General features: G+C 35.8%; 2 protein-coding genes across 8 annotated transcripts in view; one reads left to right on the top strand and one right to left on the bottom strand.

Moving 5' to 3' along the window:
• The window catches only part of HLTF (helicase like transcription factor), a 45,052-nt gene that overhangs the window by 13,163 nt on the left and 5,034 nt on the right, over positions 1–26,855 (bottom strand). The window contains exons 1-19 of one of the 7 annotated variants that reach the window (XM_007502063.3): positions 22,647–22,795; positions 21,629–21,746; positions 21,243–21,272; positions 17,526–17,733; positions 16,321–16,487; positions 14,241–14,374; positions 13,694–13,791; positions 12,332–12,406; positions 11,960–12,151; positions 10,871–10,960; positions 10,170–10,242; positions 7,809–7,902; positions 7,188–7,267; positions 7,063–7,107; positions 5,335–5,418; positions 3,970–4,067; positions 2,662–2,805; positions 2,135–2,273; positions 1,480–1,615 (exon numbers count right to left, since the gene is read on the bottom strand). In XM_007502063.3, the coding sequence (XP_007502125.1) occupies positions 1,480–1,615; positions 2,135–2,273; positions 2,662–2,805; positions 3,970–4,067; positions 5,335–5,418; positions 7,063–7,107; positions 7,188–7,267; positions 7,809–7,902; positions 10,170–10,242; positions 10,871–10,960; positions 11,960–12,151; positions 12,332–12,406; positions 13,694–13,791; positions 14,241–14,374; positions 16,321–16,487; positions 17,526–17,733; positions 21,243–21,272; positions 21,629–21,648 (1,907 nt within the window). In that variant the 5' untranslated portion in view covers positions 21,649–21,746; positions 22,647–22,795. Of the gene's footprint in view, positions 1–1,479; positions 1,616–2,134; positions 2,274–2,661; positions 2,806–3,969; positions 4,068–5,334; positions 5,419–7,062; positions 7,108–7,187; positions 7,268–7,808; positions 7,903–10,169; positions 10,243–10,870; positions 10,961–11,959; positions 12,152–12,331; positions 12,407–13,693; positions 13,792–14,240; positions 14,375–16,320; positions 16,488–17,525; positions 17,734–21,242; positions 21,273–21,628; positions 22,010–22,314; positions 22,475–22,646; positions 22,796–26,855 lie in introns of those variants that run through there. The other 6 variants (XM_007502061.2, XM_007502062.2, XM_016425241.2 and 3 more) reach the window with 6 other exon arrangements.
• HPS3 (HPS3 biogenesis of lysosomal organelles complex 2 subunit 1) overlaps positions 21,999–26,855 on the top strand; it is a 66,401-nt gene continuing 61,544 nt past the window's right edge. Inside the window, exon 1 of the mRNA XM_056808297.1 lies at positions 21,999–22,123. The gene's annotated coding sequence lies outside the window, so the exon portion shown is untranslated. The remainder of the gene's footprint in view (positions 22,124–26,855) is intronic.

The raw sequence follows: 26,855 nt of genomic DNA, 5'->3' as shown, positions 1-26,855 counted from the left end.
TTGATAGTAAGAATAAAAATATAGACTGTAGTTTAGTGGAAATTTATACACTATTAGTTTATTTATATTGGAAGTTTTAACCAACCTGAAAGTCATAGAAGTGTTTATAAACACAAAACATCTGGAAAATTCTTTAAAAACAAAACAAACTTATCTTATTCTCTAGGCTTGATTTAGATATTTTTCTTTGTCCTTTCCTATTTTTCTATCATTTCTCGTTCTTCTTATACTCTATTTTATTGCTTTCCCCCCGCTTTTTCTCTCTCCCATTCTCATTATCTACCAATCACATGTGCACCACCCTCTTTAGATCTCTTACTTTTGCAAGTAACTTATTTTTACAAGAATGCCCAACATTTTCAATATCTCCTATCTGATATGCACCTCTAAAATCATGTTAAGTTATTATTTACAACACTTATTTGACAAATATCTTATACTGGTATACATCTACACACATATTTTATCCCCCAAACTAGACCATGAAGTCTTGTGAGCAAACTCAACTTAACCTTAGCATATTGTGGATGTTCAATAAACTGTCTGATGACAACAATCTACACTGTTTCCTAATTTTGCTTAATATATTTTTTTCTTATTATTTCTTCTTCCTGTTGTGTCCCTTTCTCCGCCTCCCCCCTTCAAATTAGGCACAATCTGTTATTTCATACCTAAGATTTTCCAAATTGATTTGAAAAGAGAATCTCCTTAATCTTTCAATTAGAAAAAACTGTTAGAATATTAGACACTGTATCAAAAAGTTCAGGGATAGAAGGGATTTCAGGAGTAATTTAGTTAACTTAGGTTCAGATTTAGATCTGAATAGTTATCACTTCCATGACAAATAAATGGTCATTCAATCTCTGCTTAAAGGATTTAAGTGATCAAAACTTCTCTATATATTAGAGCGAGCTAAAAGGAGGAATTAGTTACTATAAAGTCTCCTTAAATCTGCCTCCTTCAACTTTTACCCATTCTGCTCTCTGGGTCCACAAAGAACTTGGGCACAGTATTCTCTGTAAAACAAAGGAACTAGATTGACAGCATCTCTACTCCCTCTAAGATCTCTATGGTTCCCCATTCCAAACTCTTTTTCTATGTGTACAAAGGAGTGCCCATGTAGAGGTAAATATGTTTTATGTAGGAGCACATGAGATATGCTAGAAAGCCTCACCCTAGAAGCAGTCAATGAAACAAATGACTTCAGATGGCATTTTGGGGTCATCTAACAACAACCTAAGATCCTCAGCTATGTGAACGCACTAAGCCACTGTGGATAGGTTGCAAAGGGAGCCACCATTACAAGTATAAAACAAACCCAATATCCCTAGAAAAGGTTGGATATGAAAAGAACTGAAAAAAGGATGTTTAGTGATGAGCTTGGAAAGGAGAAGGATGGTCATATATCCCCAAAAGAATGGCTGTGAACCTCTGGTTCACCAGCCCTCACTAAATAATCAGACACAAAACACAACATACCGAAGTCCCCCCTCGTCTCCCATCGTTACAGGGCGCTGGATTGTTCTGTGCCACCATTCTCTATCAGTAAATGGCTTCAGCTTTAAAAAGGAAAGCAGTGACCACAAGTCTTTTAATGAATTCTGGATTGGCGTACCTAAAAAAAAATTAGAATTCCTTTAGTAAACTAAAAGTTAAATATATTTTAAAGCCATTGCAGCAACCTCATGAGCATCTATAGAATCTCAGAGAACCACATGCCCTAATTTTTAAATTATCTATCATTATAGAACAGAGTAGGCACAAGCAATAAAATCATTATTTTAGTCAAAAGGTTCAACAGTTACTCATCAAAAGTATATTAATTAGATTAGCAAAGAGATTCTCTTTTATCTCTTTAAAGAGCAGTAAAACAGTCCAAAATAAACTACAAAGGACTAGGTACTAAGGTCCTATACTTTTAAGAAAAATCCTGTTTCTGATTCTATAATTTTGAATTGTGATGTGCATGCACATTACCTAGCATGAAATTTCTAGGAATAGGACAGAACCTTTTGGGAAACAACTACTACAGGAAGTATTTCCTACATAAGCCTATAGCTTCCTGAACTTCCTACTAATTTATTTTCAAATAAATTTTTAAGAGACTAAACGGAACTATGCAAATGCAGATTACCTGTCAGTACCCAGCGTCTTTCAGCCTCCAGATCTAATGCAGCTTTTGTTTGTTGAGCATTTGGATTTCGTATGGTATGGCCTTCATCTAGTATTACTCTCAGCCATCTTATTTTGTGTAATGGACTGTCCCCTCTGCTCTGAAATCAATCATAACAGCTCATATTAACTCTTGTTTGCAACCTTGTTAAAAATGCAGGACAGAAAAGCCTATAGTTAAATAGCAAGATAGTATATTGAAAATGCCAAAAGTGAAATGGCAAAACAAAATTAACAGGCACAGCAAAGCATCCTTTAAGCCACTTAATATAGCCCTTCAAAGAATTTCAATCTTCCTATTATCATTTAAAATATAAAATTTTAAACTTGTCTTTGGGATAAGTACTAGGAAATTTTGAGTATCAAGGTACTAAATTTATTTTTAAAATATTATACCATAGTTTCTTCTTCATACTGCTGTAATAAACATTTACTAGGGTGATAACAAGGTGCAATAAACAACCATTGAACAACTTAAAGCATACTTACTCCATAATCATAAGTTAAAATATTATATGTAGTCAATACAATATCCTGTTTTGAAAGCAAGGCAGGATCTTTGCTGCGATCAGGACCATAGTAAACATACAAATTCAAGTGCACATCTGATTTTATATGCTGTCCAAACTGATCCTGAAACAAAAAAAAGTGGTTTATTCAGTAAGCATAGCATTAAGTTACATTAACTTAATACTACAACAAGAGCATTAAAAGTAAAAAGAAAAATTTAACAGTGAAGAAATGATATAACTTTTTAATCTTATTAACATCTTTTAACATTACAATAGTAATTTAAACTCTTTCCCACAAGCAGAAATCTCTCATGTGGCAAAGATTAAAAAATTAACATTGTATCATGGGGAAGGAGGAATTATGTTTCATTATCTGTTCTCCAGTACCATCCTGGTCAGTAAGTTACCCAAATGATCTTTTTCAGTTATTTGGTTGTAGTCGGTATATATGGTTCTCTTAGTTCTACTTACTTCACTCAAAATCAGTTCATAGAAAACTCATTGCTTCTCTGAATTCCTCATTTTGTATTACATGATAATATTCCAATCAAGCACTACAATTTTTTTCAGTCATTCCCTAATGGATGAGCACCTACTTTGCTTCTATGTCTCTATTAATATAAAGGGTAGTATGCTATTTATTTGGGTACATACAGATATAAGTTTCATTTTAAATTTCCTTAGCTTATATGCTCAGTGGAAGGGTTTAAGAGAAAACATTTTCTTGAAAAGTTCAAAACTGAAATTCTGAAAAGCTGACTGAATTCATTATCAGTTCCACCAAAAGTGTATATAGAAGGAATATGCCCATATTCAAGCAGATTCTCTTAATATGTATTGTTCCCAATATTTGTTATCTTTGTCAATGAACATTGTGACATTGAAATTTTGAGTATTTGAAATTTTCACCTCTGATAATTGTGACATGAAGTATGTTTTCATGTGGTCATTTATATTAATAATTCTCCTTAAAACTTGTTTGTTTATTATATCTTTTAGCCTTTGAGGGAAGAGATACTTTTTTTGAAACAAACAGACGTCAATCAGCACCACAAATGTTTTAGAAAGAACATTAACTCAACTACAAAAGCAAGGCTCATCTCTTCTCAATATCGGTTCCATTATTTTTTGGCTTCTATGTACTGTGTTTGTTTCAGCAAAATTGCCAAATAATTACAGGTAAAATGGAACAAAACATAACCAGTATATTTCCAACTATAAGACTTAGGTGACTTACAAGTTAATTTCAGATTATAGAATTTTAAGATGTAGTAATAAAACTTACAATCCAATTGCTTAAAACAGAAAGAGGACAGATGATCAATGTTGCTCTCGGTTTCTCTGCAGTGTCGATTTTCTTAGAGCACTGAACTAAGGTAGCTCCTGAAAGAATAAATCATCATCCATTGAATCATTCATTTGGTTTATGATAAAAATCACCTGAAATTTATATAGCAGAAACAGATGGCTTCCCTTATTGGGATCATTTAATGCCTATCCCTTATACTATTTATCCTTATGATCAATACCAATACACTAAGAATTCCAAGCCCTAAGATTTAAGTCCCAAATGACAGCTGATCCATGTCATGGAATAGCAAAGTGCAAATGTGCAGTCACTGGGGTAGCAGACCAGGCATTCTGACTGGCAATTATAGTAGAAAAAGAAGGTCGCACAAAATAATGAAATGAAATTCTATTGCATCCCTTACTTAGCAGGCTATTCAACCAAGCTAAGTTTGCCGTGAAATAAATTTATTTTTCATCTATGTATTAATAAAATTCATACTAGGAAAAAAAAGCACTTAGACTTTCAAAATGTTATGACAAAATCTCAACACTAAAAAATTCATGCCATAAAATACTTCTATCCAAGACCAATACTGAAAATTAAAAATTGGAATCCTTGAAATTCTTAGCAGTGACTATCTTTTATTTTGTGCCCTCTACAATTTCTAGCATCTCCTAAAGCTGCTTCAAACTACCTCAACTATTTGAAGTTTGCAAAAGCAAACCAATTCTTAAAATCTGTTAGGCACTTTTTCATTTTTCCACTTTTATTTTTTCTAGACCTATTCACCAAGTTATATAGTAAGTTTATTACAGAATAGTTGCACATAAAACTAAATGAAATGTTTAAGTTTTTGCTTAGCAAACAGCATCTGGTAGCTGTAAAGAGCAAACTTGGATACTTAATTGTATGCCTTCTCCTCAATTTAATGGATTTCAAAATTCATCTGATGACTAATGTTCTCACAATTCACTGGTAGCCTATCCTGGATAAGAGTACATGGATGCCAGTAGAGGTAACAATATAACAAAGTATGAGAAAAACCTAGAATGGCAGACTAAAGAGTTGGAAGTGACATAAGAAGCCATCAAGACCAATCTGCTTTCATGTATGAGAAAACAAATCTATAAATTATTTTCCCAAGGCAATACATATAGACTTTAAGTCAAAGAAAGACAATCAATTAAATTTAGACAATATTCATTAAGGATTTTGTACAGAATATACATTCTACTACAAAAAAATGTATTTTACATACATATATGTACATATTCACATAAACATAGTTATAATTATAATACATGAAAAAATTCCTAAAGTTATGTAATTTCTTGGCTGAACACCAGCACTGTTGCTAACCTTTTTTCATGGCTTTCTTTTTCAGAGGAGCAGATGACTCAAGTGCACATTCAAAGTCTGCATCTTCTTTGGCCTTAGAAGATCCTGAAGAAAAATGGAATGGCAGTGTTAAATCATAATAAACCTTCATAGTGGAAAAACACATAATCTAAATGTAGATAATGAAGTCAATACCATATCCTCTCAAGACTGTGTTAATACTACAGGGATAGACTGCTATTTCCTAATAAGTAATCTACAATGTTGTTACCCACATTTCAGCACAAGGAATGGAGAATTCTGCTCTCATGTGGGTATATAGATTGTCCATGGATAAGCCTACTCAGTTTTTGGATCAGTCATTAAGAAATCTGCTAACAGTAATTTCATTTTTAATATAGTTTTGCTAACTCAGAATGGTGATGGCAACATCTAGCATAAGGAAAAGCAAAAATTTTGAATATTTAAATTTTGTTACTTTTTTATACCTAATAATATGAATTCAACTAAGATTTCAAAGGAACAGCTGTTGATATATTAGATAAAGCACAGACCTAGTCATGAAGACCTGAATTTTCAGCCCAAATCAGATACTTATAGGCTGTCTGACTGTGGGCAAGTCCCTTAACCCTGTTTGCCTCTATTTCCTCATATGAAACAATGATCAGAAGAATTGGCAAACCACTTCAATATCTTTGCCAAGAAAACCCCAAATGTTAACAAAGTTGAACATAACTGACCAATAACATAAGTTTTCAAAAGCAGGTTGGTAAACAGATAAATAAATAAGCTAAGAAAGGAGATTTCAATTTTAGTGCTAGATCTACTGAATGGCTCTGGGCAAGTCACAACTTTCTCCCAGCTATAATGCAATATGAGGAAATGAATTAGACACCCCCCTCCCCCAGCATTAGACCTATGACTTCATCATACAGTATAGGAAATGATTAAAGAGGAAATTCCCTCAAACAATTCAGATTGGTTCCTACTCTGCAAGTTACTGTATGAGTCTTTTTGAACACGAACTCCCCTGCCCCCCATTGGCAGTCTGGTGAAACCTACGGATCCTTCTCAGAATGTTTTTAAATGCATTAAATATATAGGACTGCAAACAGAAACCAATTATATTGAAATAAGATGCCATTTCCTCCTATTCAAGTTCACTGACTCCCTGAAATCCCTGTCCTAAGAACTCATCTGTGAGCTGTCTAAGAAAATCTTAAATGCTTTGCCTAGGGTCTTCTGGGGTCATTATTTATATACTCAATGATGCTGCCTTATTTCTTTTTTAAAATGTTTCTAAAGTTGCCATAATGGCTTCTTAACCAACTTTAGAAAAAAAAGTTAATAATTATTATAACTGCTATAATTTGTTTTGTTTGATTTATCTAATAAATCTTATTCAGTAATAACAAGAAAAAATTAAAAAACAAAAAACCCTTCCATCTTAGAATCAATACTGTGTATTGGTTCAAAGGCAGGAGAGTGGTGAGGGCTGGGCAATAAGGGTTAATTGACTTGCCTCCAGTCCCATAGCTCATAGGTGTACAAGGTCAAATTTGAACCTAAAACTTCCCATTACTCTATACCTGCCTCTTAATACACTGAATCACCTAGCTCTCCAGAAGAACAAGTTTGAGCAAAGGTCATGTGCAATTATTACAGATTCTAAAATAGTGAAAATTTACTGTAATATTCTGTCAGCTACTGATTATAAGGTAAAAAGAAAACTATGTAAAGGATACATACTTTTAATTCTGCCTTTAGTCATTGGCTGTTCTTGTCTAGGCCTGGCTGTAAAAAAAATATATAAAAAATTGTCACAACCAATTAACATGAGACAAAATAGCAAATCTAATGACATTTCAGGTTACCTTTAATTTTATGTGGTAATTCATTTAATTCCAAGTCCTCTGAATCACTGCTTTCAGTATACTTAACTGTGGCTTTTCTTCTAAAAAATAGGAAAAGAAACCAATTCATGAAACGGGTACTAGACACCTGAATGGCAAATAAAAATATCAAAAGATAAATATCAAAACCCATCAAAGTTATGAGAGATACAGGTTTCTCTTATCCTATATCCTGGAATACCTTTTATTTCATTAACAAATAATGGGAAATAGTTTGATTTTACAAAGCCTACTTCAAAACATGCCTTTCAATGTTGGTATTTGACTGGTAATATATAATATTTAACAAGTGATTTTTAGCAAGTGAAAACCAAGAGCTTGGTCAGGGACATCTTTATTCCTAATCTAGAAATAATCACAATAACCTAGGTCCTTATTCTGCCAGATCTGTGATCTCATTTATGTGGATACTCCAACAGGACAGAATTCTCCCTTCCCAATTCTATCATTAACAAAAAATGAGTTAAGAAAAATAAGACCTAGAGATACCTTATCAGCAAAGTCAAGGAAAGAAATTAAATAATTTCCAAAAGAAAAGGTTATGTTCTTTAAGTCATATTTAAGACACAGCACATATTTTACCTTTTGGGACGGGTACTTGTAAATTCTGACATGAAATCTGTACTTTTCTCCTTGACATTTGAAACACTGGGCTCTTCATTACTAGTACATCCTTCTATTTAAAAGCAAAAGGTATATATCATATGAAGCAGTGATTAAAAAATATGAAACAACAGAATATCCGTAAGAAATACAGATCTTATCTATCTCCTGAGACAAACACAGGAACTATATGAACACAACTACAAAACACTTTCCACACAACTAAAACTAGACTTGAACAATTGGAAGAACATTAACTGCTCATGGGTAGGACAAGCCAATATAATAAAAATGACCATCTTACCCAAACTCATCTATCTATTTAGTGCCATACCCATGGAACTTCCAAAAAATTTTTTTACTGATTTAGAAAAAACCATAACAAAGTTTATTTGGAAGAACAAAAGATCAAGGATATCCAGGGAAATAATGAAAAAAAAAATACAAAGGAAGGGGGCCTTGCAGTCCCAGATCTCAGACTATATTAAAAAGCAGCGGTCACCAAAACAATATGTTACTGGCTAAGAGACAGAAAGGAGGATCAGTGGAATAGACTGGGGGCAAGCAACCTCAGCAAGACAGTATATGACCAACCCAAAGATCCCAGTTTTGGGGACAAAAATCCACTATTTCATAAAAACTGCTGGGAAAATTGGAGGACAGTGTGGGAAAGATTAGGTTTAGATCAACACCTCACACCCTACACCAAGATTAATTCAAAATGGGTGAATGACTTGAACATAAAGAAGGAAACTATAAGAAAATTAGGCGAACACAGAATAGCATACATGTCAGACCTTTGGGAAGGGAAAGACTTCAAAACCAAGCAAGACTTAGAAAGAGTTACAAAATGCAAAATAAATAATCTGGAATACATCAAATTAAAAAGTTTTTGTACAAACAAAACCAATGTAACCAAAATCAGAAGGGTAGCAACAAATTGGGAAACAATCTTCATAAAAACCTCTGACAAAGGTTTAATTACTCAAATTTACAAAGAACTAAATCAATTGTACAAAAAATCAAGCCATTCTCCAATTGATAAATGGGCAAGGGACATGAACAGGCAATTCTCAGCCAAAGAAATCAAAACTATTAATAAGCACATGAAAAAGTGCTCTACATCTCTTATAATCAGAGAGATGCAAATCAAAACAACTCTGAGGTATCACCTCACACCTAGCAGATTGGCTAACATGACAGCTATGGAAAGTAATGAATGCTGATGGGGATGTGGCAAAGTGGGGACACTAATTCATTGCTGGTGGAGTTGTGAATTGATCCAACCATTATGGAGGGCAATTTGGAACTATGCCCAAAGGGCGATAAAAGAATGTCTGCCCTTTGATCCAGCCATAGCACTGCTGGGTTTGTACCCCAAAGAGATAATGGGGAAAAAGACTTGTACAAGAATATTCATAGCTGCACTCTTTGTGGTGGCCCAAAATTGGAAAACGAGGGGATGCCCATCAATTGGGGAATCGCTGAATAAATTGTGGTATATGTTGGTGATGGAATACTATTGTGCTAAAAGGAATAATAAAGTAGAGGAATTCCATAGAGACTGGAACAACCTCCAGGAAGTGATACAGAGCGAAAGGAGCAGAACCAGGAAAACATTGTACACAGAGACTGATACACTTTGGTACAATCGAAGGTAATGGACTTCTCCATTAGTGTCAATGCAATGTCCCTGAACAATCTGCAGGGATCTAAAAAATACTATCCACAAGCAGAGGATAAACTGTGGGAGTAAAAACACCGATGAAAAGCAACTGCTTGACTACAGGGGTTGAGGGGATATGACTGAGGAGAGACTCTAAATGAACACTCTAATGCAAATACCAACAACAGGGAAATGGGTTCGAGTCAAGAACACATGTGATAACCAGTGGAATCATGCGTCGGCTATGGGGGGGGGGGGGGGGGGGCAGGGAGGAAAAGGAAATGATCTTTGTTTCCAGTGAATAATGTTTGGAAATGACCAAATAAAATAAAATGTTTAAATAAAAAAAAGAAAAGAAAAGAAATACAGATCTTGGGGCAGTGGATTGAGAGCCAGGCCTAGAGACAGGAGATCCTAGGTTCAAATCTGGCCTCAGACACTTCCTAGCTGTGTGACCCCGGGCAAGTCACTTGACCCCCATTTTCTAGCCCTTAACAATCTTCTGCCTTGGAGCCAATACATAGGATTGACTCCATGATGGATGGTAAGGGTTAAAAAAAAAAAGAAAAGAAATACAGATCTTAACCCTCATTGTAAAGAATGTTATCAATGGACACTAGAATTGATTAGATTGGTAATATTTAAACTATGCACTTTTGGATTTAAAACTTTACCTTTACACGGTTCCTTCACTTGTTCACTGTCATCATTTTCTTCTTGTTTTGCAGATCTATCAATAATATGCTCCTAAATGAAAAAACTTTCTTTAATAATCATAACTTTCAGAGTCTGAAGGAATTTCAGAAGACATTTAGTTCAAGCCATCTATGAAAAAAAAAATCCCTTCTACAACATAAAATCATCCAGTCTTTCCTTGAATAAGGCTCATATAGACAAAAACCCCATTCTACTTCCCAAGCAGCCCATTCCACATCAGAAAAACTCTTTGGAGGGAGAAGTTGTCCCTTACATCAAGGTTAAATCTGCCTCTCCACCAATTGCCCTCAGGCTGAAGCTTCAAACAAGGAAATATTACTGAGGCCTGTAATATATATTGGTTCTTAAATTCAGATCATCAGAATTAACAGGTTTTTTTAAACTTCCAAACAAATTAATAGTAAGGGTTTTATTTTTTATTGCTACAAGTTATGTTCTCATTATATAATAGTTAATGACTGAGATCTAGGGCTCTGTCATGAACTGAGAGAGGATAAGAATTCTTCTGAAAAATGGACAAAGAGGTTTGAACAAAGCTGGGCTTTTAGTATAAAAAGAATTGAAAAAGAAACTGCTTCCCAATAACCAAACTAAAGAACTATGGAGATCATTTTCCACAAACATATTTCATAGAACTAAACATTTTCAAATACTCCACCTCCTTCAACTGTTTAATTTTTTCAACAGGAAGAGGATTTCCATCATAGAAGTTGGTTAGGATCACTGCAATGGCTGCAAGAGTTTTGCCCTAAAGGGAAAAAATAAAGGTATATTATTACCTAGCCAGATTCTGAGATTCATTACTAGATGTCTCACAAATATTTTTCTGAGATGACCCGTTTTTGAAATGTGCCATGGAACAAGCATGTGGGGCCAATGGGACCTATGAAATACAATCTAAGTATTCATGGTTCCTTCTACAAGCTCTAAGAACATTTGAGACCTAACAATCTAATGTGCTGCAAAATGTGCCTTGTCATTAGAAAAATGACCTTCCTCCTTTCTAAAGAATATTTATATTAAGTACCTCAGAAATGTACTACTTAACTCTTATGTACAAGTGTTTTGAAACATTACTATTTTAAGTTTAAAAAGATTTATTTTTAATAGGCAACTCTCTCAATCCGGTTACCTTAGAAACACGTTCTAATTAAAATAAAAGTTGTTTGTTGCTATGGAAGCTCTTATTTTCCTAGTGTTACTGAAAAGACAGTTTCCTCAATGTAAGTTATTAAATACTAAGACATAAATGACAGTTTTTTAACCTTTAAAAAGTAAATCAAGGCACAAGTATGAGACCAGTAACTTTTTTATATTTCCCCAGGTGTTTTACACATATGGACATATAAACAAGGATTAGAAAAACAGTATGGGGAAATGTAGGTATAAGTGTCCAATATATAATTACCTACCACAATGTTGGAGGTAGAATATGAACACAAAACTGTTTATAAAATGAAAATTGATTTTTCTTTCATCCATTTCTTTCATCCATTTCTCTAATTTTAAGGGAACCTATTATTTAATTCAAAGCATCAAAGAAAATATAGATTTTACATGGTAGAAACCACAGCAGAAAAGATTTTCCTATAAAGTCAAAGTGTGTTCCTCAAATCTGGATCAACAAGCCTATTTCTATTTAATTGAGCTGGTTTTGTTAAAGGCTGTTTTAATTCTCATGGTTAATCCCTTCCCACTTCCCCTAAAATGTTTCTACATATTCTAGGGAGAAAAAAAAAACAATTACCAAACCCATATCATCAGCTAAAATTCCTCCAAGAACATTTTCAGGCGGCTCCTTTTCAGAAAAATTGGTAATTGTGTTATAGTAGGAGTTATTTCTTTGTTCCCAAAATGGAGGCAGTTCTTTGCTGTTTTCACGTGAAACCATCCAAGCCAATGCTTGTTTCTGGTGTGGAAGTAATGGTGTTTCAATAGCCTACAAGTAAAAGAAATCCTGTAAGACTTAGGATAAGGCTTTTCTTTATTATTCCACAGAAAGAAGTTGAACAGTGAATAGTACAATGATTAGGCAGAAAAAGAAGTTGGAAATGTCCAAAATGATGCAATACTTAAAAAGATCAAATGGTTTCAATATTAAGTACTGTGATTTCAATACCTCAGCTGGTTCCATTTCACGAGTTTTATCATCTTCTTTTAAATCTTCAAACAATTTGTCAAATTCTGTTTTAAGCTGCAATACATAATCACAGAAATATAAATTATTGAAGTGAAATTCAAAATAAAAATTAAACTTGAGTCAATACTTTAGGTTCTAGCAGAAAAATGTCTTTGTATTTCCCTCCATTACAATATTTAAGAACCCATGATTTTATTGCTACCTAGTTTGGGAACGTTCCTCCACCAGACAGATCTCCCCCTGGGCAAAAGATTGACTGGGTACTCAGAGAAGAGGTCACAGGGCTAGAAAGTATGAGTCAGGATTTAAACTACCTTCCAAACTCCAAGTCAAGCATTCTATTATCCTACATCAAGCTTTCTCTATAAAACACATAAATAACTATTCGAACAAGGTAGCAAAGTGATCCCCAAGTTTAGTACCTACAACAATCTTAGGCAAACCACTTATCTGTTTCCTCCTTTGTTAAAAATCAGATTGAATTAGAAGATCTTTAAGAGTTCTTTAAAAAAAAATTCTTCCAGTTCCAAATTCAAAGCTCCCATTGAGTAGCTGCTCTGATATGACAAATTCTGGCAAGGGAACAACCTCTACCTTTCATATCTAAGTGTATCAGGGTCCTATTTAAGATGCCATACTCCTCTCTAGAGGTTGAGCTGTCACTGAAGACAAACATACATAAGGCCACTGTATCCCATGGTGTCTTTAGGTATCTCTCCCCCAATATACCTTCCATACTCCCCAATATATTGCTCTGGGGACCCTAATCAAATTAGTACTACCACTGCTTCTGGAACAGACAATGTTAATCAGCTTCCATAAAGGTCCCACTCAGTAAGGATTACCCAGATCAAAACATTCTTCACTGGATACCTCTCCTCTATATGTCTTCTCTCTATTAAAATTTTAAGTTCCTTGAGGGGAAGCACTAGTTCCCTTTTGCACTTAGAACAGTGCTTGGTACATAGTTAATATTTAATAAAAGTTTTTGATTCATTCACTGGCTGGAAGGGGGCAAAAGGTCAAGAGGAAAGGGCTTGTCAACACAAACGCCTCTAAATTTGGTCAAGGACACCAAAATATTATAAAAGCAGTTTATTTAGGATAACAATGAGATTTTTCACAGTATCTAAGTATTTATGATCTAGACTTGGTAGTGTACATTTGTAGGAATATTAAGAAAATATTTGTTTTAATCCAGCAATACAAAGAGCAGAAAGCAATGGTGCAAATGGTTAAGATGGCGGCATTGGTAAATATGGCAAGGCCACCCAAAGTTAATGACAGGAGAAAATGCTCTACACTTCAAGGTAAAACAACATAAAAGAGAAAGAAGCAAACCTGTTCAGTTGTCATTTGCACAGCTGCATGAACAGGAACACTATAACTTGGCCCAGCTCTCTCAGAACTCCAACTGCTATTAAAATTAAATCCTGAACCTGTATCCAACAAAATAAACCAAGTTATTAACAAATGCAAAGATAATAACTTTTTGTATACAAATAAAAACATTTTAAGATCTTACATATTTCACTAATATCTTCTGGACAAAAAAAAGTTTTAATCTAACTATAAAAGACTATTTTACAGTACTCAAGGCAAATAAAAAGCCTCTTTTTAACAATTCTTTGAAGGCCATCTCTATAATTCCTAAAAGCACATATTTAAATCCTGATCATCTCCATAAAGAGGCAGAATAACAAAAAGTGCAAATTTACAAACTTTAGCCAATATTTAGTCCTTATTAAAAAAAAATTGAAAATAATCAGACAAAGTTACTCTCCCCAAGATAGGTTTATAATCCTTACAGTTTTAGTAATACCCTGACAAATTCAATCTGAAAAGAAAATAAAGTTAATATATCAAAATAATAAAATTCAGAACTTACTTTTTGGTGGAGGCCCCAATTTAAATCCATGTTTCTTCAACTGATCTAAAACTGCTTTTCTATTTTCTTCTTTCCCCCAAAAACTCATCTGAACAGGCATGGTAAAAGCATTGCTTGCTCCATAATGGACCACTCTACAAAGATTTGGATAAAGATGATATGGGAAATCCTTTATTTTGCATTGGCTTTTTCCACAAAACTATTAAAACTACTAAAAATCTTTATTGAATTAAGCCTTTAAATTACATAAGATATTTAAAGTAGTTCTTCATTCTGTTTTCTTATCTGCCTCTACTTTCATTTCTGCTAAAACTGTGCCAGAGAACTAAGCAAGGAAAATAGAGTGGGAGTTGAAAAACAAAGTAAAAAAATAGATCAATAGAAAAATGAGAGGTTAGTTAAGAAACAGAATGTTAAATGAGATGACAGTGCAGTAATATAATTTCAATAACAGTAAACTTTGGAATACAATATAACTTTAGATTGAACAGTGATTATAAAAAGGTATATGACTGAAGCTGATCCTGCACTATTTCCGGAACTAAACATTGATAGAATAAGAATTCTTTACACTAGCAACACAAAACGTCTTCTCTTTTCTTTCTATATTTCAGCTACAAAAAGAACATGAAAAGTAGGATGAGGAATCAAGGATAAGATTCATAATAAAATGGGCTTTATGTCTTTGGCAGAAATACATAAGAATACAAGGTATTCTTTCATGTACCATTCCATACTACCCATACCCATACCCTGTTTCTGAGAAACTTAGGGTAATTTTCTGGGGGAAAAAAAAGTCTTTATAATATTACTTCCAAATCATGAAGGAAACAGCAACTTATTAACAAGATCAAATGAGAATTTATATAGTGCTTTACAAACCTGATATAAATCTCAGTTAGTATTGACAATATTATTACTATTTATAGTGCCAAAGCAATATAAAACATCAAGCTTTTAAACCTGCCAAGCATGGTACTTACAAATTTAGAAATAAAATTTCTTTGTAAGTTTTATATCAAAGCTGGATTATATTGGGCCATTTCATTCTCCAGTTGTTTTATATGTACGCTTGGAGAATGAAATAATTAAGGGATAGACCATAGTTTTTGGATTTACTTCAAGGCAACCAGCAGAGTACTAGACTTATTAGGGGGCTACTCAGCTGCTGCTTTTACATCTACTGCTTTCAACAGCAGCTTTTTTTTTTTTTTAAAAACCCTTACCTTCCATCTTGGAGTCAATACTGTGTATTGGCTCCAAGGCAGAAGAATTGTAAGGGCTAGGCAATGGGGGTCAAGTGACTTGCCCAGGGTCACACAGCTGAGAAGTGTCTGAGGCCAGATTTGAACCTAGGACCTCCCATCTCTAGGCCTAGCTCTCAATCCACTGAGCTACCCAGATGCCCCCTCAACAGCAGCTTTTAAAGGGCACTGACAACTTTAAGTTGTTTCTAAATCAGAAAAAATAGTCCAAAAAAAAAACCCCAAAACCAAAACACTGTTTTGTTCTGTTACAAGACTTCTAAGGAATAAGTAATGAGAATTATCAATGAACATTTATAAAGCACCTACTACATACATACATAGTCCTGTATGCTAATGGATGGCAATACAGAGATTCAAGAAGCTTACCAACAAAAGGCAAAGGTTATTTGTAAAGAAACTTCCATAAAACCAGGATTATTCAACAAAGCTGAAGTATAATCTGTAATCAAGTAACAATTTCACTTACATTGAACCACCTCTTCCTACAGAATATTCCAAATACCTTAAAAAAGTCATCTAACACTGTATCACTTACAGCAAAACATACAGAATTATAAGGGAGAAAAAAAAAGGATGGAGATGGTATGTGAAGAACAGGGATAAATTCTCAGCTGTTTCATATTCATGAATATTCCACTTGTGTAAACTTCTGGAGACACTTCACTGTTGAGCTTCAAACACAACACAAGCTATGATAAAGGGTAGTTAGTACTTTATAGACTTAAAACAATTAATTACCAATAGGAAAAAGACTGACAAACTCCAGAATTTGCCTAAAGGTATTTGTAGAATTCTTCAAACCAAAGTCTTACCCTTCAACTTGGGCCAGTTTGTTGTCCATGATGTAGGCCAAAGGGGCTGCCAGTTCTTTCTTTATGTGACCCACCTGATTTCCATTGACATTATTTACTTTTACTGCATTCTTGTCATATGGATTATTAGGTTCTCTCTGAAGTGCCACCATTTCATTATTATTAACCTAATAAAAATATTGAACAGAAATGATACATTTTATTTATAATTCTTTAAATTTAAATTGTGCTGCTCAAATCCCACAATATAGTACCCAATGTATTTTTCTAGGGTTTCAGATTATGACTGTTGAGAGACTCTCTCTCTCTTCCCCCTCCTCCCTTTCTCTCTCTCCCCCCCTTCCTCTCCTCCTCTCTCACATAATACAGTACACTCTGCTATCTGTTCCTTCCCTTCCTTTTGCATACCTGAAAGATTTATCCTAGTCAAGAGAATTTTCAACCTCCTTCCTCCCCAATGTACACATTAACCAACACTTTGGGCCTTAATTTTGTAGTTAACACTTGGTTCTGAAATCCCCAAAATAGAGTCCTATTTTAAATTATCACAAAAGCTATATTTCCTGAAATTTTTATCAAATGCTAATTTCATCTTTTTTTAGTCATCAGTGTTTGCTTTTTCCACTTTCATTTTTACAAAAAACTATATAATTTTTCAGATTAAAAATAAAAACAGTTCACATCACTACCAGCTCATGAATGCAAGCATGAGCCCCACTATATAACTGAGAGGTAAAAATAGTTTAAAGAAAAACATTAAGTATGATATGTTAGTAAGATAGGAATTTGTATATGGAACAGAGGAAATGGGTACCTCTATTAGAGGCAGATAACATCTAAAAGTTAAGATCCAGAGAAATAAAATGCATAGACAAAGAAGCACAAAAAGACAATGAAAAGAACATAAAAACAGAGATGAGTCATTTAAATGGAACAGGAAAAAGAGGGAATAGAGATACCAAAAAAGTAAAAGATACGAAACAAAAATATAACAGGCCTTTTCAGATACAACTGACTTTTTTTTTTTGGCATGTGATATTTTTTTAAATCATTTTATCCTCATCATTAAACCATCAACTTGAAATTAATTAAAAGTAAGACCATGGAAAACTGCATTTGCTAAACATATTCACTTGAAGTTCATCTTTTCAACAGTGGAATTAAGACACTCACTACTAAATCAAGTTAACATATATTCTACTTACCACTCCCGTGTAATATCGTAATCCAACCACATGACCTCGCAAAGTTCCAAATAAAACTGAATCTAGATCTTCATCACCAGCTACAAAGTCATCTGGAGGGATAACATCTTCAGGTTCAAAAGGGGAAAATAAATTGGGATAGGTGCAGTGTGAAAAAGTTCCATGGACTCCATATTGGAAAGACTGCAAATATTTCCAAAGAGGATCTCTATTTAAAACAAGAAAATAAAAATATTAAGTCTTACTTTAGTTGAAGTTGTCATTTGTATCAAGTATGAACCAATTATTATCCAAAATAATAAAATAAGATATTGTCATATAATTTTGTTTCTCTTTGGTTCTACCACTAATGAAATGGCCTTAAACAAGTCCCATCACCTATGCCTTCACCTACAAGAGGAGGGAGTAGGGTAGAGGGGTATCATGGTAAAGTGGGAAGTTAAAAGTATCAAATGTGGCATCAAAGAACCCCCAGGACCAATAAAGTCCTTTCTTCCTATCCTAAATTTTGCTAAAATTCGCTAAAAATTTGCTTCCTCTAGCTTTAAGTGACTTAAAAAACACAGTAAACCCTGGCACTCTCATTTTCCCTAGTACTCTGAACTATGCTTTTAAGAGCCACTTCATTAGAAAATACAGGATTTATAGTACCAAGACCACATAATTATGTCCAAATTTTATATAGTTTAAGATTTTAATATAGTGTTCTGAATATCTAAAATATATTTTTAAAAATTAACAGGTAAAACCCAATTTTAAGGAATACAACTTTAATGTTGTACTGACTTATAAAGAACTATCTCTACATCTCTGTGAATGGATTTTTGAGAATCATGACAATTTGGTTTCAGTTAATTCTAATTTTCTATACCATCCAATTCTGGCATCAAGTACATATGCCCCAAACACTCCATTCAACACTCCCTTAAAATTCACTATCTCTCTAATCTTGGTCAAAAATAACTAAACTCCTGGCTCCTCCCATCCAAGTCCAATATCTCCTGACCTTCATCTTATGGTCCCATGGTATAGTTCTTTTCCTTTCCCTATTCTTGAAACATGACCTGCCCAAATTCTTTCCCCATGATCACAGATTGCCTTTTATACATCTGTCACCCCAACCATGAAATATAAAATCCTGTTCAACAGATGACTTCACATGTTCCACTCCATGTGGCTGACAATCTTTTAACAAAAAACGTTATTTTTATTCAAAAGATATGCTTTATATTGTAACTTGTGTCATCAAGGTCTCATGTGGGAGTGAAAAAAACTGGCAAAAATAAAGTTCTCATGAAATAGCTAACATCTACTATATGAGGGTATGATTATTTCATCTAGAGGGAACAATTTTTAAAATATCAAAATGATGTTAACCTGGCATAAAATTTTAACTGAATTATAAATTACCAAAAAATTGTCCCCAAAATGAATGATTTATAATAAATAATAATCATACCATAATTTTATTGTATTTGCATGGTATATGCTTGCTACCATGGTCTTTCTTCTAAAGATGTCAGTGAATTTAAATATAAATCAGAAAACAAAGTTCTCTAATGACTAAAGTCATGAAAAAGCCTTCTTAATCATAAATTCTTAACCTGAATCTGTAAACTTAAAAAAAAAAAAAACCTATTTTGTTAACTGTACTTCGATATAATTGTATTCCCAGGATTCTGGCAAACTTTTGCCATTAAAATAAAAACAAAAAACAAACAAAAAAAGGCCAACTTCTTATATGATGCTGAAACTGGATTCGTATTCTGAAGGCAGTTTTTGCCCAATGATGCAAGACGAACCAGTTCCTTTAAATGACTCAATCTTAATTAAACAAGGTTTCTATTAACTAAATTATAATAATAATAGCTAACATTTATATGGCACTTTGTGCCAGGCAAAATGCTTTATAAATACAATCTCACCTGATCTATGCTATTATTCTCTCCATTTTATCAATAAGGAAACTGAGGCAAACAGGGGTTAAGTGACTTGCTCAGATTCACTCAGCAAATGTCTGAGACCAAAATTTGAACTCAAGGTTTTTCTGACTTCAAGCCCAGAGCTCTATCTATGCCACTTGTCTCATAATACTATAGTTTTGGAATAAAGTACGAATTAATTTGAAAACACTGATTTCATTGTGTATTATCTCAATCAACCAGATGTTAAAAATAAAAGAATTGTGAAAGTTTTTTACAATTTTCTTTCTACCTAGAACCACCTTCTACTCAACCAAATTATTCTTCTAAATCTGTCTGGCAGCACTAATGTGTCTTATACTTAAATATATAATACTATTTGGAAGGTCAATGCAAAAAATGTTTGCAGAAAAATTTTTCCCCCTTTAGCTCTCTTTTCTCTTACCACCTTCCTGTACTTCAACTGTCACTCTATGTCAATGGCTTTCAACTGTCCTGCCCTAACCTCTCCGGGGGGTCCTGTTCCACACTTCCAATGTCCTGCCTGACATTTGCACTTGGATGGATGTAATGTCAGCATTTCAAACTCACTATGTCCAAATTAGAGTCTAGTAACCTTCCTCTTCCCACTTACCCTCTAACTCCCTTTCCTTAACAGCTCAGAAATCCTAAATTTTTCCCCAGGCTAATGGCATCACCATTCTGTCAGGCTTTTCAGTCATCTTTTGCTTCTTTCCCCCTTTGTTCCTACTCATATATATCCAATCAACAAATTTTGGGAGTAAATCAATAAAATGTATCCCCTCTTTTCTATTTCCACTCTGATCATTCCAGTTCCAAGTCTTCCATAACTTTCAAGAGGATAATATTTCAACAGGCTAACTCATCTCTCCATAATCAGTGTCTCCTCCCTACAATCCACCCAGACCAAATCAAGACTAATCTTCCTAAAGCACAAGTCTGTTTGGTCATTCTCCTCACTGAAAATAACGCCTAGCTAGCATTTATATAGTGCTTTAAAGTTTGCAAAGTACTTTATGTAGATTCTCCCAAAGATTTTCAACAGTTTCTTCCCTTAATGAATAAAGTTCAAATTCCTTAATTCATATTCCTGCACAATAGAGAACATTCCTCCATGCCTCATCATCTCCAGAGCACAGTGCCTGGCACATGGTAGGCACTAAATGTTCATTGACTGATCCCCTCTATGAAGACACCACAAAAACATCTCTTCCGGTGGTTAGTCCCAGAGCACCTAACAGAATCTTCCCTAAGTTCTTTATTCCTAGCCAATGGTGCGGTTCTGCAGTGAATCTGATTCTAAATGTGTTTATCATCTCCACTCCAAAACAGTTAAGTTCCAGGAGGGCAGCAACACTGTTAATCCATGTATACAGCCCCATAGTATAAGGGATAGTAAGTAATTCTTGAGTTTAGTGATTTGTAACTAGAAACCCAAACTGTCTAAAACTGCACGAAGAATTCAGTGACAGCCAGTTGTTTAAGCTTTAATCGCTTAAAACTGCTCTGACATTTTGGGGTCTTGCGTTTAGAGGGCAAGTAAACAAAATATAAAGTCTGTGACCTCGGGAAACTGAAGGTCTAGCTAACTGAAGATCCAAGAAAAACCATCCAGTTCGCCCAATTCAGATCCCCTTCCGTGTACCGCATTATTACCACTATTTTGTTTTTTAAATCAATGAATAAAAAGCCAAGGGATGGCGAGTCCTACTATTCTGGGGTCCCTGCCTGAGTGCCGTGAATACAAGTTTCAAATGCAGTAAGGGTAACTCACACTTTAAAGAACACCTGGGGCGCATCCGTCCTAAAGGGGAGGAAAAGAGAAAGTCCTCTTGTCATGCTGAGGAGGAAGACCACGTGAAGGTTTCTCTTCAGTTCGGTGTTTTGTTTAGGTTCCCCCCTCCCCTTTTAGGCTCCCTTTAAAACGGCAGGTGAGGGAAGCGATGCCGGGAACCCTCCGCCCCCCCCTCCCCGGCCAAGGTCTTGGACACGGGGACCCCCCACTGAGGGTGCTTGGGGGGGCGGTGTCTCTCGGAGGGTGGACCCCCCCTCAGCCGGCACGCGCGCGTGGCGGGAGATGTCCGGGGGAGTTGGGGGGGGCGCTGATTTGGGGATCCAGGGGACAACCGTTACCCGCTCCCCCCCCCATAGCCCCTTCACCTCCTGAACATCCAGGACATGGCGCTGGGCACGAAGGCGGGGTCCGGGACCCCGCCGCTCTGAGGCTCCCCGGGCCCGCCTCACCGCCGCTGCTGCTGCTCCGGTTCGGGCCGCGCCGCTGAGAAAAAGCGAAGAGAAGGTCGTGAGTGCGCCCCGACAGGGATGCGAAACCGAAGCCGCTACCGCCTCTCCGTCCCGCACCGCAACTCCCCTCACTCCGCCTCTGCCTCAGCTACTCCCTCAGCGGCGGCGGCGGTAGCGGCGGCGGTGGCGGCGGCGGCGGCGGCAGCAGCGGCAGCGACGACGTCGCTTCCCCTCCTCCGCCCGTCGTCGTCGAGCGACGCCGCCGTCTCCCTTCCCGCAACAAACCCAGCCCCGCGATCTGAGAAGACTGACAGACGCACAACCCAATAGAAGGTAGAGTCTTCCGGATCTCGACCAATCAGATCGCAGAAGGGGAAGGCGAAGACTGCCCCCGCGCTGCAATTCAAAGAGGTGAGTGGGCCGGGCCCCGCGCGGCTGGTTTCATCCGGGCCTTTCCCCGCCCCCTGGGTTGGCGCGCGACGCTGTCCCTCCGGCCCCAGAACCTGGGGAGAGGAGGGGGCTGTCTTACCTCAAAAGCTGGGCACTGGCTTTCTGTACTTGGGATTTCCCAAACCTCCGCTACATGACCTCCCTGCACCTACCTGCACCTGGGCTCCCCGGGTCGTCCGAGCACGGCGCTTCCCGTTCCTTTTGCTCTTGCAGAGCTCGCCTTGGGGACTCGCGCTCCAAGTGTCCAGCCCTAGAGCCCGGGAGCCCTATGTTTCCTGAGGGGTGTGCCCTAGGGAGTCGCCCTCGAAACTAAGTCTCTTTTTGCGTATCTTTGAGATTCCTAATCAAGACTCGGAGAGGAGAATTAGTTGTTTTCTGACCTTGTGAATTTGTTTCTAAATTATTTTTTTTTACAAAAATAACTTTTTTAAAAACAATAAAGTTACAAAGAATGTCAATTTGCCGGAGGCATAACAATACCCACCCTTTAGGGAGGCTGAATTAGGGTGCCTCCTAGAATTGCATTGTTCTCTTATCCTTCTCCGGCTTGCACTGTCCTTTTGTTTCCCACGCCTGGGATGCGCTCTGTCGGTGCAGAATAAATGCCTATCTAGAAGGAATTGGTGGGACTGCAAGGTCTCTAATAAACCCTTGCAGGTTTTTACTAGAGGGACCCCAGGGGTGGGGGAGTGGTCTATAGGTAACAATAGTCTTGGAACATTTGTTCCCTTCGAATGTTGTTAGTTCCAAATGGACTTAGATCACAAAGAATCTTCACATCTCTTTTAACACCTCTAGTTAATTCGGTTGGAAGGGTTGAGATAGAGGGCATCTACAAATTTATTTTGAGCTACCGTTCCTTGGGGCGAAGAGTGTCATTAAAACAAAGGCTCGATGACCCCCTTGTCCCTGGTAGTTCGGGGTGTGGGGGGGGGTAGTTCAGTTCTCGGGGTCCGGACTAGTCTTTCAAGTACCTTCTGATGCGGAGATTCAGTGATTTCTAAAAATCATCTCTTTTATTTCTATGAACAGTTGAGATTATTTTAGACTTGGAGTCTGTAGACCTGGATTCAAAATTCGGTTCTACAGTTAAGCACTATGGACAAGCCACTTTTTGCCTTGGCTTCCCCTGTGATCCTAAGTCTCTCCCAACTTTCTTTTGGACAATAAAAGAAATGTCATTCACTGCTCATTTCGGGAAGAAATTCTTATTATGGAAGATAGTTTTACCCAGCTTTTGATAAAATTGATGGACACAGAAGTGAGTAAAAGCTAGGGCTTCAAATGCAAAGTGTGAATAATGTCAAATTGAATTAAAGGACTGCCACATTGCCACAACTAATCCAGAATTTATCATTTTCATTTACCTACCCAAAATTGATCATCAGATTTTATTTAGTAGGGAAACTCAAGCAAAGTTCCAGTGAAACATCTAGTAGGAAAAATTCCATTTTTTGCCCCTCCAACCAGGCATTATAAATGTTTCCTTCTACTGATTTAATGTTATTCTTCTCAAAAGTCATATACACTACTAACCACTCATCTCTACATATGAGTGGACCAGGAGAATCTCCATTTTTCATTAGCATTATTTACCTGTAAGTCACATATACATATCTCCCATTTCTGTGATGGGTTAGACAGTCCTCAAGTTCTTAACATATACATTGATATATATTATGCACATCTATGTATATATTATAAAATTTTTTTTCATATCTCTATAGTGTATCTGCATATCTAGTATATAAGTAAACATATATATGTATATATGGATGCTTATATATGTGAGTTATTATTTATATATAATTATATTATTTGCATTATGTTGATTATATTATTTATTCACAATTTTGTGTTATATGACATATTAATGATATTTAATTATTTTTACATATAGATTATATGATAAATATGTAAATATGTACAAAATAAACATATGACTGTGTACATATATAAATATGTGAATTATCCTATGTGGTGGATTCACCTTTGTAACACTGATAGAATGTTGGAGTAATATCATCATAATCATTAACCATGTCTGAAATCTAAGGCAGAAGTTTGGAATAGATTTTTTTGTTCCAATCCTAGTTACCATTTTCCAGAATCCCCTTTTCCACTTCCAGAATTCCTTCCACCTCTGTTGATTCCCACATAATCTCCATAGCAATTGAAAACATTGACTCATTTTGTATTTAGGATCTTCCAAAAATTCCAAAAGGCTTCAGGATGAGACCCAGTAGCTTTCACGACTCTACAGGAGGGCCAAAACCATACTACATTCTTGGAAACTGTTGGGCTTTGTTTGATTCCATCACTTAACACCCACCCTCATTCTAAAGCTCAGGGAGCTCCTGTGCTCCTCTGGGGAATTGTTCTGAAATACCCACTCCAAATTTCTCTGATTTCTGATTTTCCTTATATTAAAATAAAATGTTACTTTAAAAAATAAGAGTAAAAATAATTACGGACAGAATATTGGAATAATGCATAATAATAAAATAATAATAAATGTTGTTTGGAATTAAAAGGGTCATCTCAGATTCCATTCTAATCTAAACTACGTCAATGAGACTACTCTCTTCAAATACAATAATAGCTAGCATTTGTGTGAATTGTGACTCAAATGTTTCCAAAGCACTTTACAGATATTATCTCATTTGATCATCACAACAACCCTGTGAAGTAATTGTTGTTATTATCCTCATTTTACAGAGGGGTAAACTGAGGCATACAGATTGAGTGACAGCCAAACTCACATAGCTAGTGTCAGAGGCTGCATTTGAACTCACACCTCCCATATTTCAGGTCTATGTCCTACTAGTTGTACCATCTTACTACCCCAATATACTCAAGAAGTGGTCAGCCAGCTTTTGCTTGAATAGTTCAATTTTGGGGGAGGGAACTCCCAAAATCTGTGATTTTTTAGATAATTATTATTAGGGAGGGCTTTTTTCTTTAGATAAAGCTTTATTTGCCTTTGCAACATCAATTACTTGCAGTTCTCAGAAAAAAAAGGTCTTAATCCCTCTAACACATGAAAATCCTCTAAGAATTTTTTTAATTATAATTTTTGTTCTAATTCTTCAGTCAGGAGTAACACCCCTACTTCTTTGTATTCTCATATGACATGGTGATGATGATGATGATGATGATAGCTAACATTTACACTGAGCTTTCACTTTACAATGATCTCATTTGATCCACATGGCAACCCTGAGAGGGAGGTGTTATTATTATTCTCATTTTACAGATGAGGAAAGTGAAGCAAAGAGAGATTAAATGACTTGCCAAGGATCACACATCTAGAAAGCATCCAAGATCACATATGAACTCAAGTTTCTTATCAATTCCAGGACCAGTGCTCTATAACTGGTTTTCTTTGTTAAACCTATTCCTTTAAAAAACATAATTCTGAGAAAGGGTTCCTATGTTTTACTCAACTATTAAAGGGGAAAAAAACACACTAAAGTCCCTTCTTTAGGTAGTCTCCAGCTTCCCAATATCCTTCCTAAATATGACACCCAGAAATGAATACAGAATTCCAGTTGGGTTTTGACCAGGACAGAATGCAGCAAAGGCTTTCTTAACCCTCCCTAGTTCTGGGCTCTATGATTGTCAATGAAGTCCAAAGTCTGTTCTATTCCATAACCCCATTACTCTAGTAACTCATATTGAACTTATTGTCTATTTTTTCTGATAAATTATTGTCTACTCTACCCCAACTCCTTGTCCACCTTCACTTTGCACTTGGAGAAAAAAAAAAGGTTTTTTTGGAATATAAATATAAGGCTTTACATTTTGATTACCTTGCAGGATGCTCTAGTATAGACTCCTCATTTTATATTTAATCACTTCATGGGAAGATTGTTTCAGAACTTTGTAACATATTTCTAAAACATTTCCTTCCCTCTCATTTTTCATGTTGCCATTATGGATTTTTATTGTTGTTGTTGCTATTATTTCTAGCCTCTAGTAACTAAAACAAAGGTGGGCTGAGATTCAGAGACACAAAAACTGCATCTCAGTTTCATTATGAATCAGTTAAGTTCCATGTTTTGAGGATGTGCCAAAAGTTTGTTCCCAACTCATCCCCATCTTGTATTTGGAAATCACCCTTCCTTGTAATTACAGGGCATAGAGATTTACCAGAGATCCAATCAATTCAGTGTTCAGTCAATTCAGATGTTTTGTAACCTCATTTGAGGCTTTCTGGGCGGAAATACTGGAGTAGTTTGCCCTTTCCTTCTCCAGCTCATTTGGCAGATGAGGAAACAGAGGCAGAAAGGGTTAAGTGATTTGCCCAAGGACACCCAGCTAGGAAGTTTCCAAGGCCAAATTTGAACTATGGAGTTTTCCTGACTTTAGACCAGACACTTTATCCACTGTGCCACCTATTGGCTCCAAGCAATCCATTAATCAAAAGCATTCCTTAAATGTCTACTATATGCCAGAAACTTCACTACACTCTCAGGATATATAAAGAAAAAGCAAGATATGCCCTGACTTTTTGGAATTTACCATTAAAGTATAAGCATCTTTGAAAAATGAGCTAATTTGATATTATTTGTGTTAATATGTGACTATAATCTTAATTAATATGATAATGTTTACATTTTTCAAGTTAAAAAGATTCATCTTGACATGATATGTAGATGGTCAGTTTCAGGGACAGAAAAGTTTCCAAGTA

This window comes from Monodelphis domestica, chromosome 8 (assembly GCF_027887165.1).
Source record: "Monodelphis domestica isolate mMonDom1 chromosome 8, mMonDom1.pri, whole genome shotgun sequence".
Taxonomy (NCBI): Eukaryota; Metazoa; Chordata; class Mammalia; order Didelphimorphia; family Didelphidae; genus Monodelphis; species Monodelphis domestica.
Note: the sequence above shows the minus strand (reverse complement) of the source record. Positions and strands in the feature narration are given on the sequence as shown.